Source organism: Stegostoma tigrinum, chromosome 30 (assembly GCF_030684315.1).
Source record: "Stegostoma tigrinum isolate sSteTig4 chromosome 30, sSteTig4.hap1, whole genome shotgun sequence".
NCBI lineage: Eukaryota > Metazoa > Chordata > Chondrichthyes > Orectolobiformes > Stegostomatidae > Stegostoma > Stegostoma tigrinum.
The window spans coordinates 25147792-25163044 of NC_081383.1; the positions used below are offsets into that span (position 1 = coordinate 25147792).

Below are 15253 nucleotides of genomic sequence, written 5' to 3' on the forward strand. Positions count from 1 at the left end.
CTGCTACCAAAGTGTTCACTTAATAGGCAGAACTACAAGAATGCTCTGGTTGGTAGAGTCATTGCCTTGGAGCACGCATGAATGAGTAGTTAACTGCCAACATGCTAAATTAATTATCTGTAGTGATGTTGCTGCAAACTCAACAGAGGAAATCTTCCTGCAATTGAAACAGGGCTCTTTCCAAGCTTTCTCCTGATCTTTACAATCCGGGATCTCAACATCCCAAAACAAGAAGAGACGGGAAAATTAGCCTTCTTTGTCTAGATCTCAGTGGTTGCAAAACAAAAACTGTGGAGAGATTTTCTTTTCCTTTTCAAGTGTTAAAGAGTTTAAGTAATAACTCACATAAATAGAATAATGCCAATGTTAAAATAGCAGATTAAAGATTTTCATGTGACTACGTTAAACATTTGTCTTCTAATACAGTCAATAATCATTTAGTTGTCTGAAATCCTATAATAATTTCTAACAACAATAGGAACAATATGAACACTGTTGAAACTTACTGAAGTAAGTAGTAGGGGCATTCCTAATAAAGTAATGTGTGTACCTGTGAGTTATCCATATGATCTGCTGTTGGATCTCATATCTCAATGTCCATTGTACTGCTCCAAATTGTACGTTTTATTTGTTTTGCAATTGAAAAATGCTAAAGCAGGACTGCAGACAGTGAAATTAACACTCATTCCAAACAGAATTTTCAAACGTTGAAGTTCTTCAAACAATGGCTATTTTTCTCACTTCAGGGCAATGTAGGAATGGTGCACCAAGATTCCCACAAAATAATCAGATGAAACAGGATCAAACCTATTCCAGACCCATGAAAGGACCAAGAATATCCACTGTCAGTTCTGAAATGCCTTCGCTGCCAAAACAAGGTGCAACCACTAAAGCAAGAAGAACAACAAACAATGATGCCGATATGGAATTCATGAAAGTTCCTGATCAGGGAGTTGCAGGGTAGGTCACAAAATATGCTGTGTAGGAGATATACAGGGTCAAATAAAAGTGATCCAGTATAGTTGACATTATTTGTATCCCTGATTCAGAACATTGTGTCTCCATATCCCAGGAAAGGGCTTCAGCACCTAATTAAAACTAACCTTATGTTGAGTCATGCAGTGCTGTTATTTCCATATCTTGTTGTGTAAGCCACTGTGAAATAGCAAAAGACGTTGTATTACATTAGAGATTCTATATCAATGCAAATTGTTGTTTTTGGAGATGCTTTTCAGTAGGAGAAGCAGTTCAGCTGAAGACCTGTATCACATAGAATTACTACAGTGAAGAAGCAGGCCATTTGGCCCATCAAGCCTACAGTGACCGCCCAAAGAGCATCCCACCCAGACTCAACTGCCTACTCTACCCTCATACCTGTATCTCCCATGGCTAATCCCCTTGTCTACGCATCCCAGGTTACTATGAGCAATTTAGCATGTTCAATCCATCTAAACTGCACATCTTTGGACTGTGGGAGGAAACTCATACAGACACACAGAGAATGTGCAAACTCCACACAGACAGTCACCTGTGGTTGGAATCAAACCTGGGTCCCTCACGCTGTGAGGCCGCAGTGTTAACCACTGAGCCACCATGCCAGCCTGATCTTTACCATCAGTGGGATTTATGGTCATTTTTTTCTCATGAGAAAGGTTTTGGATTTAAGTTAGGTTGACTCTATTAACCTATGAAAGAAGAATACTTATGCGTACAAACATACGTGTGAATTGGGATTACACTTGACCTGCCATTCGACAAAATCATGGCTCATCTGACCGTAATCGCAAATCTACATCCCCATATGCCCCGGTAACCTTTCAAACCCTTTCTTTAACAAGAATCTACCTACCTCTGCCTTAAAAAAAAAATTCAAGGACTACACTTCCACCACCTTTTCAGGGAGAGACGTACAAAGACTTACAACCCTCTGAGAAAACAAAAAATGCATAAAATCTGATTTAGATGACCCCTAGTTTTTAAACAATTACCTCTAATTCTAGATTACCCCATAACAGGAAGCATCCTCGCCATGTTTACTGTGTGGAAAATCTTCAGGACCTCATATGTTTCAATCCAGTCATCTCTCACTCCTCAAAATTCCAGCAGATACAAGCCTAACCTGTCCAATGTGCTCTCATAAGACAACCCACACATTCCTGGTCTTAGAGATAATAGGAGCTGCAGATGCTGGAGAATCCGAGACAACAAAGCGTACAGCTAGATGAACACAGCAGGCCAAAGTGCTCCTAAGATGCTGCTTGGCCTGCTATGTTCATCCAGCATTCCCGGCCTTAGTCTGAATTTAAAACGTACACCACTGCAAGCATTGTAGAATATTTATTAAAACCACTCAACACTGCGCGTAACCAGAAATTCTGAGATGGTGTTGGTGATTTTAACTCCCTGCCTAGAGACAGATTTGGGAGCAAGAGGTTCAGCTTATCCAGGCCTCATTAACATTCAACTGGCCAAAGTGCCTGTGAAGTGGTAGGAATGATGGACCTTTGGCTGGTGACCCAAAGTAAATGAGGGTACGTGGGTTCTGAGGCAGTCACTGGTTTAGAAGTAGCAGTGGTCAAGGCCAAGAGGCTGGTGCTTTCCTTGCAGATTCTCCACAAAAGACACTTTACCTTTCTCTTTAGTGAGCTGAACAGGCTCGTATTGTCTGATCAATGGCAGACACCAGGATTACAATAGAACATCAGTGTTCTATTGACCCAACAGAACAATAATCTTCAGAAATGGATGAGGCTCGATCAGAACCCTTACTTGATCTGTTCATTCTAAATCAATGTGCCAGGATGGCCATGTACAGTAACATAATAGTAGTGTTTGCTAGACCAGCAAACCAGCAGTTGTGAACTCAAGTCCCATTGTCCGAAGTTCTGAAATTGTAGATTCAACAAAATGTGGCCATTTGTGGGCTGGTACCAAAAAGTACAGCTGAATTGTTGTGAAAACTCAACACTCAACAGGTTTTGTTATCTTTCAGGGAAGGGACACTAACATTCCTATCGGAGCCAGTGCCAGGCTACAAAACTTGCCCTTAAGACACTCAGCAGTGGCTGAATTTCTTTTCTAACTCATTCATGGGATACAGGTGTCATTAGCCAGGCCAGCATCCCTGGACAAGATGGTGGCAAGCTGATTACCAAAATCTTGCCCATATCCTCGTGCAAATAATATTTGAAGAAACTATGCTTCAGGGTGCAATGAATCTCTTGTTATTAATGTATCTTTGTAGAGTGCAAAGAAGAAGAAGTGTATCTCAAAGACCTCCACCTGCTGTGGGCCGCCCAAAACCACAAACACAGCGTCCAAAATGTAGGGCACTTTATCAGTACACAGGGCAGGATGTAGATGAAATCAGTTTCAATGTTAATGACATCATTGAAATCCTTCTTGAAGGTAAGACAATGCAGCTGTTACATATGTTAAAAAATATAATTTGCTGATCACAGCTAGGAAGCAAAGAATACATTTTAAATTCAAAGCACTGTTGCATCTTTCTTTCCCATATATTAAGTACTGATTATTTACAACTGATGTATTATATATGAGTTGGCTCCTATGTTTTCATGTTCTTAAGGAAGCTAGACCTTGAAAATTTCAAACTACTTTTTTTGAATTCCACCAATTCAATTTATGGAAGCATCACTGGAGACAGTATCGGGGCTTTTTTAATTGAAATAACTTACCACTTCATTCAAAGTGAGTTGTCAAGCGAATACACAACTGAGTCAATCACACAACATTACTAATATTTGAAGTGACGTTGCTTATTTCTGTCTCTGGCATCTGGAGACAACAAAGTTGAACACTATGAATGGGTTCTTTGGCCTAACCCCTGTAATCACCCACCAAGGGGTTATGTCATATTAAGTTATTGACCTATCCTGCAAATCTCCTGACGCCCTTACAAGTATGAACATATGAATTGGAGCAGCAATAGACTATTCGGCCCTTCAACTCTGGTCTGCCATTCAATACAATCATAGTGGATCTGTTGGTGTTCTGAGGTCCACATTTCCATCTATCCCATTAACTTTTCATTTCCATACTTAAGAAGAATCTATCCACCTCTGTCTTAAATATATTCAAAGATCTCACCTCCATCACCTTCTGAGGTCGAGAGTTCCAAAGTCACCCAACCTTCAGAGAAGAAATTTCACCTCATTTCTGTTCTAAAATGATGACTGCTCATTTTAAAACATTATCCCTTAATTCTCTACCCATCCACAACAGTAAACATCCTTTCCACGTCCACCTTCCCAAAACCATTCAGGGTGTTATAAATTTCTATCAAATCACCCCTCAGTCTTCTGAACTCTAGTGAAAACAATGTGCTGATTTCAGGTATCAATCTAGTAAACCAACTGTGAACCACCTTTAATGCACTTACACCCTTCCTTAAATAAGGAGAACAAAACTGTGCGTAATGTCTGAGATGTGATCTCACCAACGCTTTTTAGAACTACATATCATTGCTTCTATGTGCAACTTTTCTTATAGTGTAGCATCCTAAAAGTTCTTTTAATCATTCACTGTTTCTGAAGGATAAGTTTTTGTGATTCAAGCATGAGAACACCTAGACCTCTCTGCACCTTGGAATTCTGCAGTGGCTCTCTATTTAAGTAATAGTCTGCTTTGTTACTCTTCCTGCCAAAGTGAAAAACTTCGCATTTTCACACATTACACTTCATCTTCCAGTTTTTGCTCATGCACGTTGCCTACCTATAGCCATCTGCACACTTGTTATCTTCATGACATATATTTCTACCTATAGAATCAGAGAGTTAAACAGCACAGAAACAGACCTTTCCACCCTACCAGTCCGTGCCAAACATAACCCAAACCAAGCTAGTCCCACTTGTCAGTTCCTGGTCGGTTTGCCTCCAAATCTTTCCTATTCATGTATTTATCGAAATTTCTTTTAATCAGATGATTGACAAAAATTTGAGGACCCAGCACAAATCCTCTGGATCCCCATTCAATGCATCCTGCCAATTTGAGAAAGGCTATTACCCCTAGACCATGAGTATTACACTGCGTAATAGAAACAGAAGTAGTTTGAAAAGCTCAGCAGGTCTGGCAGCATCTATGAAGAAAAGATCAGAGTTAATATTTCAGGTCTGATGTTTGTCTCAGCGTTCTGAGGAAGAGTCACCAGACCCAAAACATTAACTCTGATTTTTTTTCTCCACAGATGCTGCCAGACCTGCTGAGCTTTACCAGCAACTTCTGTTTTTGTTCCTGATTTACAGTATCTGCTGTTCTTTCTGTTTTTACACTGCTTAATATACCTTTGTGTGGAAGCTTCTCAAATGCCGTCTGGAAATCCAAACACGTTAAATCAACAGCATTCGCTCGATCTGCAGCACATTATTATTCCCTCGAAAAATTCCAACAAATTGTTCAAACTGGAATCCCCTTTCACAAAACTATGCTGATTCTTCCTGATTAGCCTGAGTTTTGGCAAGTGCCCAGTTATAACTTCCTTAATTACTGATTCTAATAGTTTCCCCATGACAGACATCCCACTAACTGGCCTGTAGTTTCCTGTTTTCTGCCTCCTTTCCTTCTTTCCTTGCTGCTTGATCTGGGTGTGCTAAAATTACATTTAATCCACAGATTTTTTAATTTCAAAAATATACTTTATGTGCATACATAGTCACTAGATCAGTTCGATTCTGTATATTCTTTACATATGGAGGGCAAACAAACCCAAGGCATTTCTGACTTATACAACACAATATTTACATACATTTGAGGCACCAGCATGTTCTGATAACTGAACAGACCTCTATTGTGCTTTGGGCAAAAGACCTTACCTGGTGGTCTTTCCCCACTGCATCTTCAAGGCAGCTTCCCAAGCTTTAGTGCGTCCCCTAGCATGTAGTCCTGGACCTTGGAATGTGCCAGTCTACAACATTCAGTCGAGGTCAACTGGAAGACCAACGCATTTCAGGCAGACCAAAGAGCATCTTTCACTGAGTTGATGGTCTTCCAGATGCAGTCGATGTTTGTCTCGATGTGCATCCCAGGGAACAGACCGCACAGCACAGAGTCGCACGTCACAGAGCTGCTCAGGACAAACCTCGACAAAAACCACTACATCTCTCTCCAGAATTCTTTTGCAAAGGCACATACCGGCAGGAGATGTGTGACAGTCTGTCCCCTGCCTGCAGCTGCTCCGAGAGCAGCATGTGGTGGCACAGATACTCTGAGTGTATCTGAAGGACATGGTGGGTACTACCCCTCTCAGCTCCAGCCAAGCGGTGTCTTAGTGCTTGTTAGAAAGTTCTCGTGAAGAGGCATTCTACCAAATGACTTTGACAGTTTGCTCAGGGAATCACGCAAAAGGATTCACCACCTTTCCCCACAGTGTCTCAAGGACGCTGTGTGCTGACCACTACCTGATGGACTTGTGGTCAAAAGTTTCTTTGCAAATTTCTCTACAAAGGGTAGGTGATACAGAATGGTCCAACTACTTCAGTGTTCCATAGCAAGATGGTTATATCAATCCTTCATAACACACTGGGGACAGGTAGAACCTCAGCACATACCGAGGGTCTACGCACAATCGATGTAGCTGCGCACAAAGGTGGCCTTCAGGATGAAGTTGGGTATGTTCTTCACCCCCTTATCCAGAGTTTTGTACATGATGTCCCTGTGGACACAGTCCGTCTTAGACCTCCAGATGAAGCAGTAGATGGCTCAGGTGATTGTAACATCATAGGTGCAGAGAATGGGCCAGACCTGCGGCATGTACAACAACACGAGACAGTGCCTCACACCTGATATCCAGGCTTTTACCAAAAGCCCAGTTTCAGCCTCACCTTGGCGATACATGCCTCCCAAGTTTTTGCAAAATACCTCAGCTTCTCTGAGCCACATTCCCTGCACCTTCAGGTAATCTGTCCTGGTGGTGAAGGGGATAAAGGATCAGTTGGTTCAGTTCCCAAAGAACATGGCCTCACTCTTGCCTTGATTCACCTTGGCTCCCAAGGCCAGTTCAAACTGATCACAGATGCTCGTATAATCTGTGATACTCGACGTGAAATCCACACTTCAGTTTCTGCAGCCTGCTCTGCAACATTCATGTCATTGGCATGGCCCTGTTTAGATTCATCCCCTCTGCATTGAATTGAATTTAAGATAATGTCCACCAGTCAAAATAAGACATAAATAATTTATTTGCTGCTTAATTTTTAACTTGCAGAGAGAACAGGTAGCCTTCTTTGGCAACTGGTGGCCTGATTTAGCTTACATTTTCTTTTGAAATTGCACGTGAGAATTTGAACCTGGACGTGTATGCAAATCTGATGAATACCATGAATTTTCCAGATCCGTCAGGATGGTGGAAGGGTCGTTTACGTGGAAAAGAAGGTCTTTTTCCAGGAAATTACGTGGAGAAAATATGAACTATTGTGAACTTGGTTCTAAATCTGGCAGAGAATCAGAAGCACAGAAATATGGATCAGCTAATGGACGACCTGTGCAACAGAGCGATCATCCAAGAGGAATTTTTTATTCAGGAACGGCTTCATTCTCAAAATGCATTTATGGGAACTGAAACTGGCCTTTCAGCATCTCCTGTTCCAACTTTCAATTAGATCATAACTAATCTGCATCTTAACTCCATCTACCTACCATTATAACAATAAGCTGCTTATAAAATCAGTTTAAACTGGGGTTTTACAATCATAATTTATAACCAGTGCTCTAATTAAGACATCAATGAAAACCCTTGTTTAAAAAGAAATAAGCAGGAGATTTGACTGTGTGTACATACATTTTGTAGCTTCTACTTGTTATAAGGTTTGTTAAGCAAATGAAGCTTAGCTAAAACTATTGAGTTAGCATAAATTATTTGCATTATCTTTCCCTATTGCCATACGACACAAAACCTTACAAACCACTGATGAAAAAATGTCTATTTTGAGGTAGATTGTGTGTTGGAAGGTACTTTGCACAAATAGGGCACATTCAAGCCAATTAGGAGCAGTACTTTGATAATGTCTTCTTGCTTAGTACATAATAAAATGTAACATGAGTTACAAGACGAAGTACTGACAATTAAAGGGCAACATACAGTATTGCCAGCAATTCTGGTCTCCCTCCTATACAAAGGGTATTGTGAAACTAGGAATGGCTTACAAAAGATTTATCAGGATGTTGCCACAGTTGGAGGGTTTGAGCTAAAGGGAGAGGCTGAATAGGCCAGGGATATTTTCCTCGGAGTGTTGGAGGCTGAGGAGTGCCTTATAGAAATTTATAAAATCATGAGAGATAGGGATAGGGTAAATCAGCAAGGTCTTTTCCCCAGGTTGGGGAAGTCCAAAACTAGAGGGGATAGGTTTAAGCTGAGAGGGTAAAGATATAAAAGGGACCTAAAGAACAGCTTCTGCAGGCAGAGGGTGACGCATGAAGAGAATGAGCTGCCAGAGAAAGTGGTGGAGGCTGGTACAACATTTAAAAAACATCCGGATGGGTACATGAATAGGAAGGGTTTAGAAAGAGATATGGGCCAAATGCTGGTAAGTGGGACTAGATTTATATAGGATATCTGGTCAGCATGGACAAGTTGGTCCAGAGGGTCTATTTCCATGCTGTATGAGCTTTTGAATCTATGTGCATTAGACAGTTTATTTAAAGGGACAGTTACTCAGGGATTGGTTCAGTAAACTTCATTCAACTGTCATGTCACCTTCTATTTCCTGTCTTCAAATTTCCCCTCAGTGACACCATCAGAATCATAGCATAAAGTTGCATATGATTGCTGACAACACCCATCTCTACCTCACTAAAGGAAAGGCAAATTGGCCACATTCTTACCAGACAAAGGGCTGCTCTCTCATTAAAGAGGGCCAACTGGTGGTGCTTTAACCTGAGGTGACAAGCCTCAAGTTAGGGGAGAACTCGAGGAGGAGGATCCTTCATGGTAACCTCAAGTGCCAGGGAATTGAACCCATAGTGTTGGCACCACTCAGTATTGTAAGCCAGTCATCCAGCTAATCTGAGCTAACCAACATTCATCTCTACCGTGCCTTAGTCCCTGAATCATCTCTAAATTGTCAGACTCTTGTTCAACATCCAGTATTGGAAGAGAAAAATGTTCTTCCACAAAATATCAAGAAAAGCAATGTTATGGTCTATTATCTTAGCAACCAACTTCATTCCTGTGCCTAGTAAATATCAAAGCAGACTGCTTGCAACACTGTTGTTGTGTTTGACGCTCGCATTAGCTACAAACTGCACTTCCATGTGATCACCAGTCTGTCAACTCCCAATTCCATGACATTGCCCACATCCTGTCCCACCTCCTCCATGCATCTGTTGCTGAATTAATGATCTTTAAGTCCCCACCCCCAACCATTATTGTTAGATTTAAACCCAAACTAGACAAGATTTCAGATCATTAAAAAATTTAGTCAGTGTTACCAGTTATAAACTCAGTCATGTAATGAAATGTCATCCCTATTAGAAGTCTGCAAACTAGCAAAATTATCTCAGGAGAGAATCTACCTACAGATAAGCTATAACAGAATCAACTTGCCAAGCTAACCAATATCAGGGCGTAGAATCCTAGCTTAGGAATTCCAGGATATTGTTATCTGATTGTGGGTTCTTGTAGAATTAAGTGTGAAACTACAAACCTCTAATTACTTAAGAATATTTATTATAAGAATCAGTTCTGATTTACATTGTAATAATGAGTATAATATAATTGGCTATAGAATAATTAAGGACAATCAATTCACTTAGAAGCAGGGGACACAGCTGAGAAGGAGACCCCTCTCTCTCCATGGATGCTGCCTGGCCCCACTGTGATCTTCAGCATTTTTTTTGTTTTCAAAACATTGAATGTTTTCAAGAGGAACTAAATATAGTTCTTTGGGGCTAAAGGGATCAAAAGGTATGGGGAGATAAGGTACTGAATGCTGGAGCAGACTTGATGGGCCAAATAACCTACTCCTGCTCCTATTTTCTCTGTTCATAGGATCGCAGAATTCCTACAGTGTGGAAAAAGGCCATTCAGCCCATCAAGTCCACATTGACCCTCTGAAGAGCATCCTACCCTGGTCCAATCCCTATTGTTTACATATAGCAACAAAACTAATGGAAGTAAATATTCAACAACATATCTACTTTATAAGGAGTGATGACTAGATGTTCAACGAAAAGCTGTTATGATGAGAAAATTCTGCTTTAAATTTAAACACAACCTTTAAATCTCAAAAAAAACTGAATAATCAAACAAATATGTTAGGAAGACCATTTTCACAATCCAAGTATAGTTCTCAGTAAAATGAAGTGCCTTTGTCTCAAGCATTCATTAATAGCAAATTAACAGGAGAGCCTAGCAGACCAGACTATATATGCTGTTAACACAAAACAGTTTTGGTCTATCTCTGCTGATCCACAAAGCTAAATTTTTAACAATAAATTACTGTTTTCTGTAGGTCTAGAAAAACATTGTTATTATTTGGTGTCATCAAAGATGGAATAATTGATAGATCAAAATAATCTGTTTTCAAAAAATTTGATTCTCAGTAAACAGGGGCAGTGTCATCCATACCTCCATAACCATTTGTAACACTCTAAGTTTGCTTCTGGCAAAGCTTCAGATTCTCATACTGCCTAATTCAGAAACTAAATTTAACACCTTAATTGCTGAATTACTTTGGTGATTATCTTTGCAGCTGAAACCCTCACTCATGGCTTTGTTACTTCTGGATTTAACAATTCTAACACAGTCTAATCTGGCCTCTTGTCTCTAACCATCTCTAAATTTGAGATAGTCTTAAAAATCTGCTATCTGTATCCTAACTGCAAATGTTCCACTTACCCCATTACCCTTGCTGGACTATATTGTCTCCTAATCTAAAGAACCTCAACTGTTCTGTTCTTATTCCTGTCTTCAACTCCCTTGTTGCTTTCTCCCCCACCTATGTTTGTAACCTCGTCTAGCTCATTAATAGTCCAATTTAACTACTCTTTCAATTCTGACTTCTGCTGCATCACTTGTTTTAATTGAATGACAATACCTAGAACCTAAATTGTGGAAATCGCTCCCTCAACTTCTCTATCTCTCTACTTCTTCCTCCTCCTCTTAGTTATTTCTTAAAAGCTATCCATTTGACAAACTTTTCAATCATCTGGCCCAATGTTTCTTTGTGTAGTTCTGTATCCAGCCTTACTGAATAATATTTCTATGAAGTGATTCAGGTCTTTGCCAGAAGTGTTATAGAAATTTAAGTTTTGCTGTAAAGCACAAAAAAAAATGATACTGGATAAAAGATAGGATGTCGAAATCCATCACCTATGACCTCAACAAGTCCAATTCTCAGAAAGCTAGGCTAACCTCTCGCCCATTTTGTACTCTGAATGGACTGTGAGTGAGGTAATATTAGAAAAAAATAAAAAACAGTGTGAAATCACAGACCTATCATTACAGAAAATGCATGTCCCATTTTGTACTCTGAATGGACTGTGAGTGAGGTAATATTAGAAAAAAATAAAAAACAGTGTGAAATCACAGACCTATCATTACAGAAAATGCATGTCATTCAAAAGTTTAATAAAAAAAAGTTGGGTGTGTTCAATTTTTCTAAATAATATGTTTCTTAATACATTATGTGAGAATGACACAATCAGTTGAGCTTGCTATATATTTTTATATCCTAAGGATTAAGTCTTTGATATGTGTCTTTTTTACCTTTGTAAGAACTCTTGATTTTGCAGTTTTTCATTTCCAAAGATAACCCACAAAGTTGCACTTACGTAAGACCTTTAAAGGAGTTAAACTTCCCAAGACGGAGCCAGCAAGGAGATATGAGGATGGATGATCAAAAGTCTGGTCAAAGAGCTGGTGGAGCACCAATAGCTGAGTGATGAAAATCAGGGATGTGGATTTTATTATTCATCACGCAGAGAAACAAACTCACTCCAAGCCACCATGAACAAAATTAAACCAAATAAATTAATTTCTCAGAAACTGAACCCTAATAACGTGCAGAAAGTGTAATGACTATTTTGTCTCACCTTCCTGGAGTATATATTGCACATCCTACTGTTGGTCAAAACAAACCTACATTTAAATTAGGTGAGATAACGAGGTGTAGAGCTGGATGAACACAGCAGGCCAAGCAGCATCAGAGGAGCAGGAAGGCTGACTTTTCAGGCTTAGACCCTTCTTCAGAGCCTTCTTGCTCCTCTGATGCTGCTTGGCCTGCTGTGTTCATCCAGCTCTACACCTTGTTATCTCAGATTCTCCAGCATCTGCAGTTCCTGATATCTTTAAATTAGGTGAAATTATTGTTTGAAAAAGCCACAGAACAGCTCTGAATATATTAGCATCAACAGGTGAGCAGCCTCACGCAACCTTTTCTGGCCATAAAAGACTGATTGTCCACCTTTAGCGATCAACAATGTATAGTATTGGCTGTTTAGACATTCCTTAAAATGACTCTTACTGTGGTCTTTAATGCTCCATTGTTATAGATTAGATCCTGAATTGGTTTAATTTGTTTACCAGACAAAGAGAATTTTTACAATCATTTCTTCAGGGGGCGAGCGTGTCACTGGCTAGGCAGCATTCATTGTCAATCCCTAAATGCCCAGTGGGCAGTTGACAGTCCACCACATTCCTGTGGGTCTGGAGTCACATGTAGGCTAAGACTGGCTAAGAATGGCAGTTTCCTTCTCCAAAGGGCATTAGTCAACCAAGTGGGTTTTTCCAACAATCAACAGTGGATTCATGGTCATTATTAGGTACTTAATTCCAGATATTTATTGAATTCAGATTCCACCTTCTGCCACAGTGGGATTTGAACCCAGGTCCCCAGAATGTTATCTAGGTCTCTGGATTAACAGTCCAGCAATAATACCACTAGGCCATCACCTTCTCCCATTTAAAATGTTACAAAGTGTAAAGGCTTCCTTTATGTAAGGGTCCCAACTTACAAACACTCACACCTACAACATACAGGGTGTAATTTTAAAGATCCCCTGTACAAACGTTTCCTGGACTTACCATCAGATATTTTATATAGTCCTGCCTTGCATTCTGACTTGCGTTCAAATCGCTTTGCGAATGGACTCAAGCACAGAACCTGTTTGCAACTCGGTGACTGCCTGTAAATCAAAAATTCTTTCATTTTTTCAAAATTGGACATTTTCATTTTGGGCAAGTCATCCTTGAAGGATATTATTTTAAATGTTCCTTCATTCCACTCCATCTTGGAAGGAAACAAGTCAAAATTCACATGCTGTATTGACCAGTAAATCTAAGCTTAAATTTCAAACTTGACTTAGATTTCAAAGAGACTACCAGAGACACAGAGGTTTATCTTAAGTTATGAAAATTGCTTGAAAAAACCAATGTGAAGAATATAGTATCAGATTGTATAAGAGACAGCCTGTATCCCCATATATTTGTAGCAGGTTTCTATTGCAGCTTATTTTAGACTGTTTACAGCAACTGTCTCCAGGTTGCCCCCACATCCATATGGAATCTTTTCCTGTTATTACATGGTTAATTGTTGTGCAATAGAACATCCTGGAGCATTTTAAGCCATTTATATATTGTATTTTTTATTTACTTAACAGAACACAACAGTGTTTGTAAAACTAGAATTCTGTACAACTATAAACAATTTGTAAAGCACTGAATGTACAACAAAGGCTTTATATCTCTCAAGAATCCTTTAAAATCAATCAAATTGTTATCATGTTGCATCTTCTGAATGTGTAAATTTATTAACTGCTGTTTACTTCTTATTAAATAATTCTACATGTTTCCTAACGTTGACCATTGCAAATTAACAATGTTGAAATTTACAATGCACATCATGCCTAAGTAAATAAAATAAAACTACTGGTAAATAAAAGTCTACATAACAGTTTAATTGGTGGATTGAAAGAAAAGCTTTAGGTTTCATTCATTTACATGTAGTCAATAAAGTCATTAGTATATATGTTGGTAAAATTAGAATATTGACCATTAACAATTTGAGATTCATTTTCTTACCTCCAGGTGTAACATTGGGCAGGCGGTCTGCTGCACAGCGAATGAAACAGTTTCCTGGCCATTCTGATGTTTGATGAAGTTCATCAGGGCTTGGAATTAGCAATTTTGCAGCTATAACAGAAATTCAGTTGCTTGCTGATCTTAAAACTCCACAGCCGTTCATAGTAGTGCATTCTTGCAACAGCAATAAGTATCCCAAGTTCCACTTCTTTGCATTGAGAAGCCAGAAGAAACAGGGGTAGAGATGCAACTGGGATATTTTGGTTAAAATGTCAGGGAGGAGAGACGCTGGGCCAACTTTAGCTCTCCCTAAACTGGAGGAACGAAGTGCGAAAACACTTAAGTTGGAGCAACTCAATTGTCCATTCCCTTCCCACCAATTTGCAACTTTAAAATCATGCTATTTGGTGAAAGCTTTATTGATAAATGGAGATCAGGGTGCATTGAACCACATTTGAAATTTAACCAACTCCCGCATGTGCCCAGAAATACCACCAGGCAAATCTGTTTGGAAGCCGGTGACTCCCACAGAAATACATTTTGCAACATGAGCCCCAAGAGTTGCATTGTTGCTGACAACCTTTAAATGCCGGTGTGACATCCAGGCTCTTTTTTAAAACTACTCACATGGCCACTGCCACTTTTTAACAAATGACTGGCACAAATAGAAATCTGACTGTTCAAAAAATTAAAGTCTGTTGCAACCTATGAAATGACCAATAACTTCCAGTTATTAGGTGAAAGAATGACATGGCAAGATTTCATGTTTCGAAAATAATTGTAACAAATGGCTAAAAGTAATATTTACCAAATGCTTCTTTTGTAGGCACCTTACACTTTAAATTACAGAGAGGAATATTCCACTTTTATATTTATCAGACAATGCACTGTCCAAAGAATTACAATCCTTTTTGCAAATAGTCTACAATTGATTGGTAAAGAAGCCTGTAACCTGTTTTGAAAGATCACTTCCTTTGCACCTTCTCTTTATCAAGGTGAAAACTTCATCCAGGTAGAAATGCTAATTACTTATGCCTGACCCCAAATCTCTTTCATTTCAGTTTACAACATATCTGCTTACAATCCAATGCCTACGTTTTCTGACATTTGGGAGACTTGGCAAGTACCATTGTCAACCCAGAGGCTGTTCATTGTCTCCAAATGTAAATACCGTGCACCTTCTTCGCAGTAAATAATCTAAGTGTTCCTCTGATTGCC

General features: G+C 39.4%; 1 protein-coding gene across 1 annotated transcript in view; it reads left to right on the forward strand.

Moving 5' to 3' along the window:
* The window catches only part of myo1f (myosin IF), a 135966-nt gene extending 123805 nt beyond the window's left edge, over positions 1-12161 (forward strand). Inside the window, exons 26-28 of the mRNA XM_048559792.2 lie at positions 747-960; positions 3245-3408; positions 7348-12161. Of these exons, the coding sequence (XP_048415749.1) occupies positions 747-960; positions 3245-3408; positions 7348-7424 (455 nt within the window). The 3' untranslated portion in view covers positions 7425-12161. The remainder of the gene's footprint in view (positions 1-746; positions 961-3244; positions 3409-7347) is intronic.
* Positions 12162-15253: the final 3092 nt, after the last annotated feature.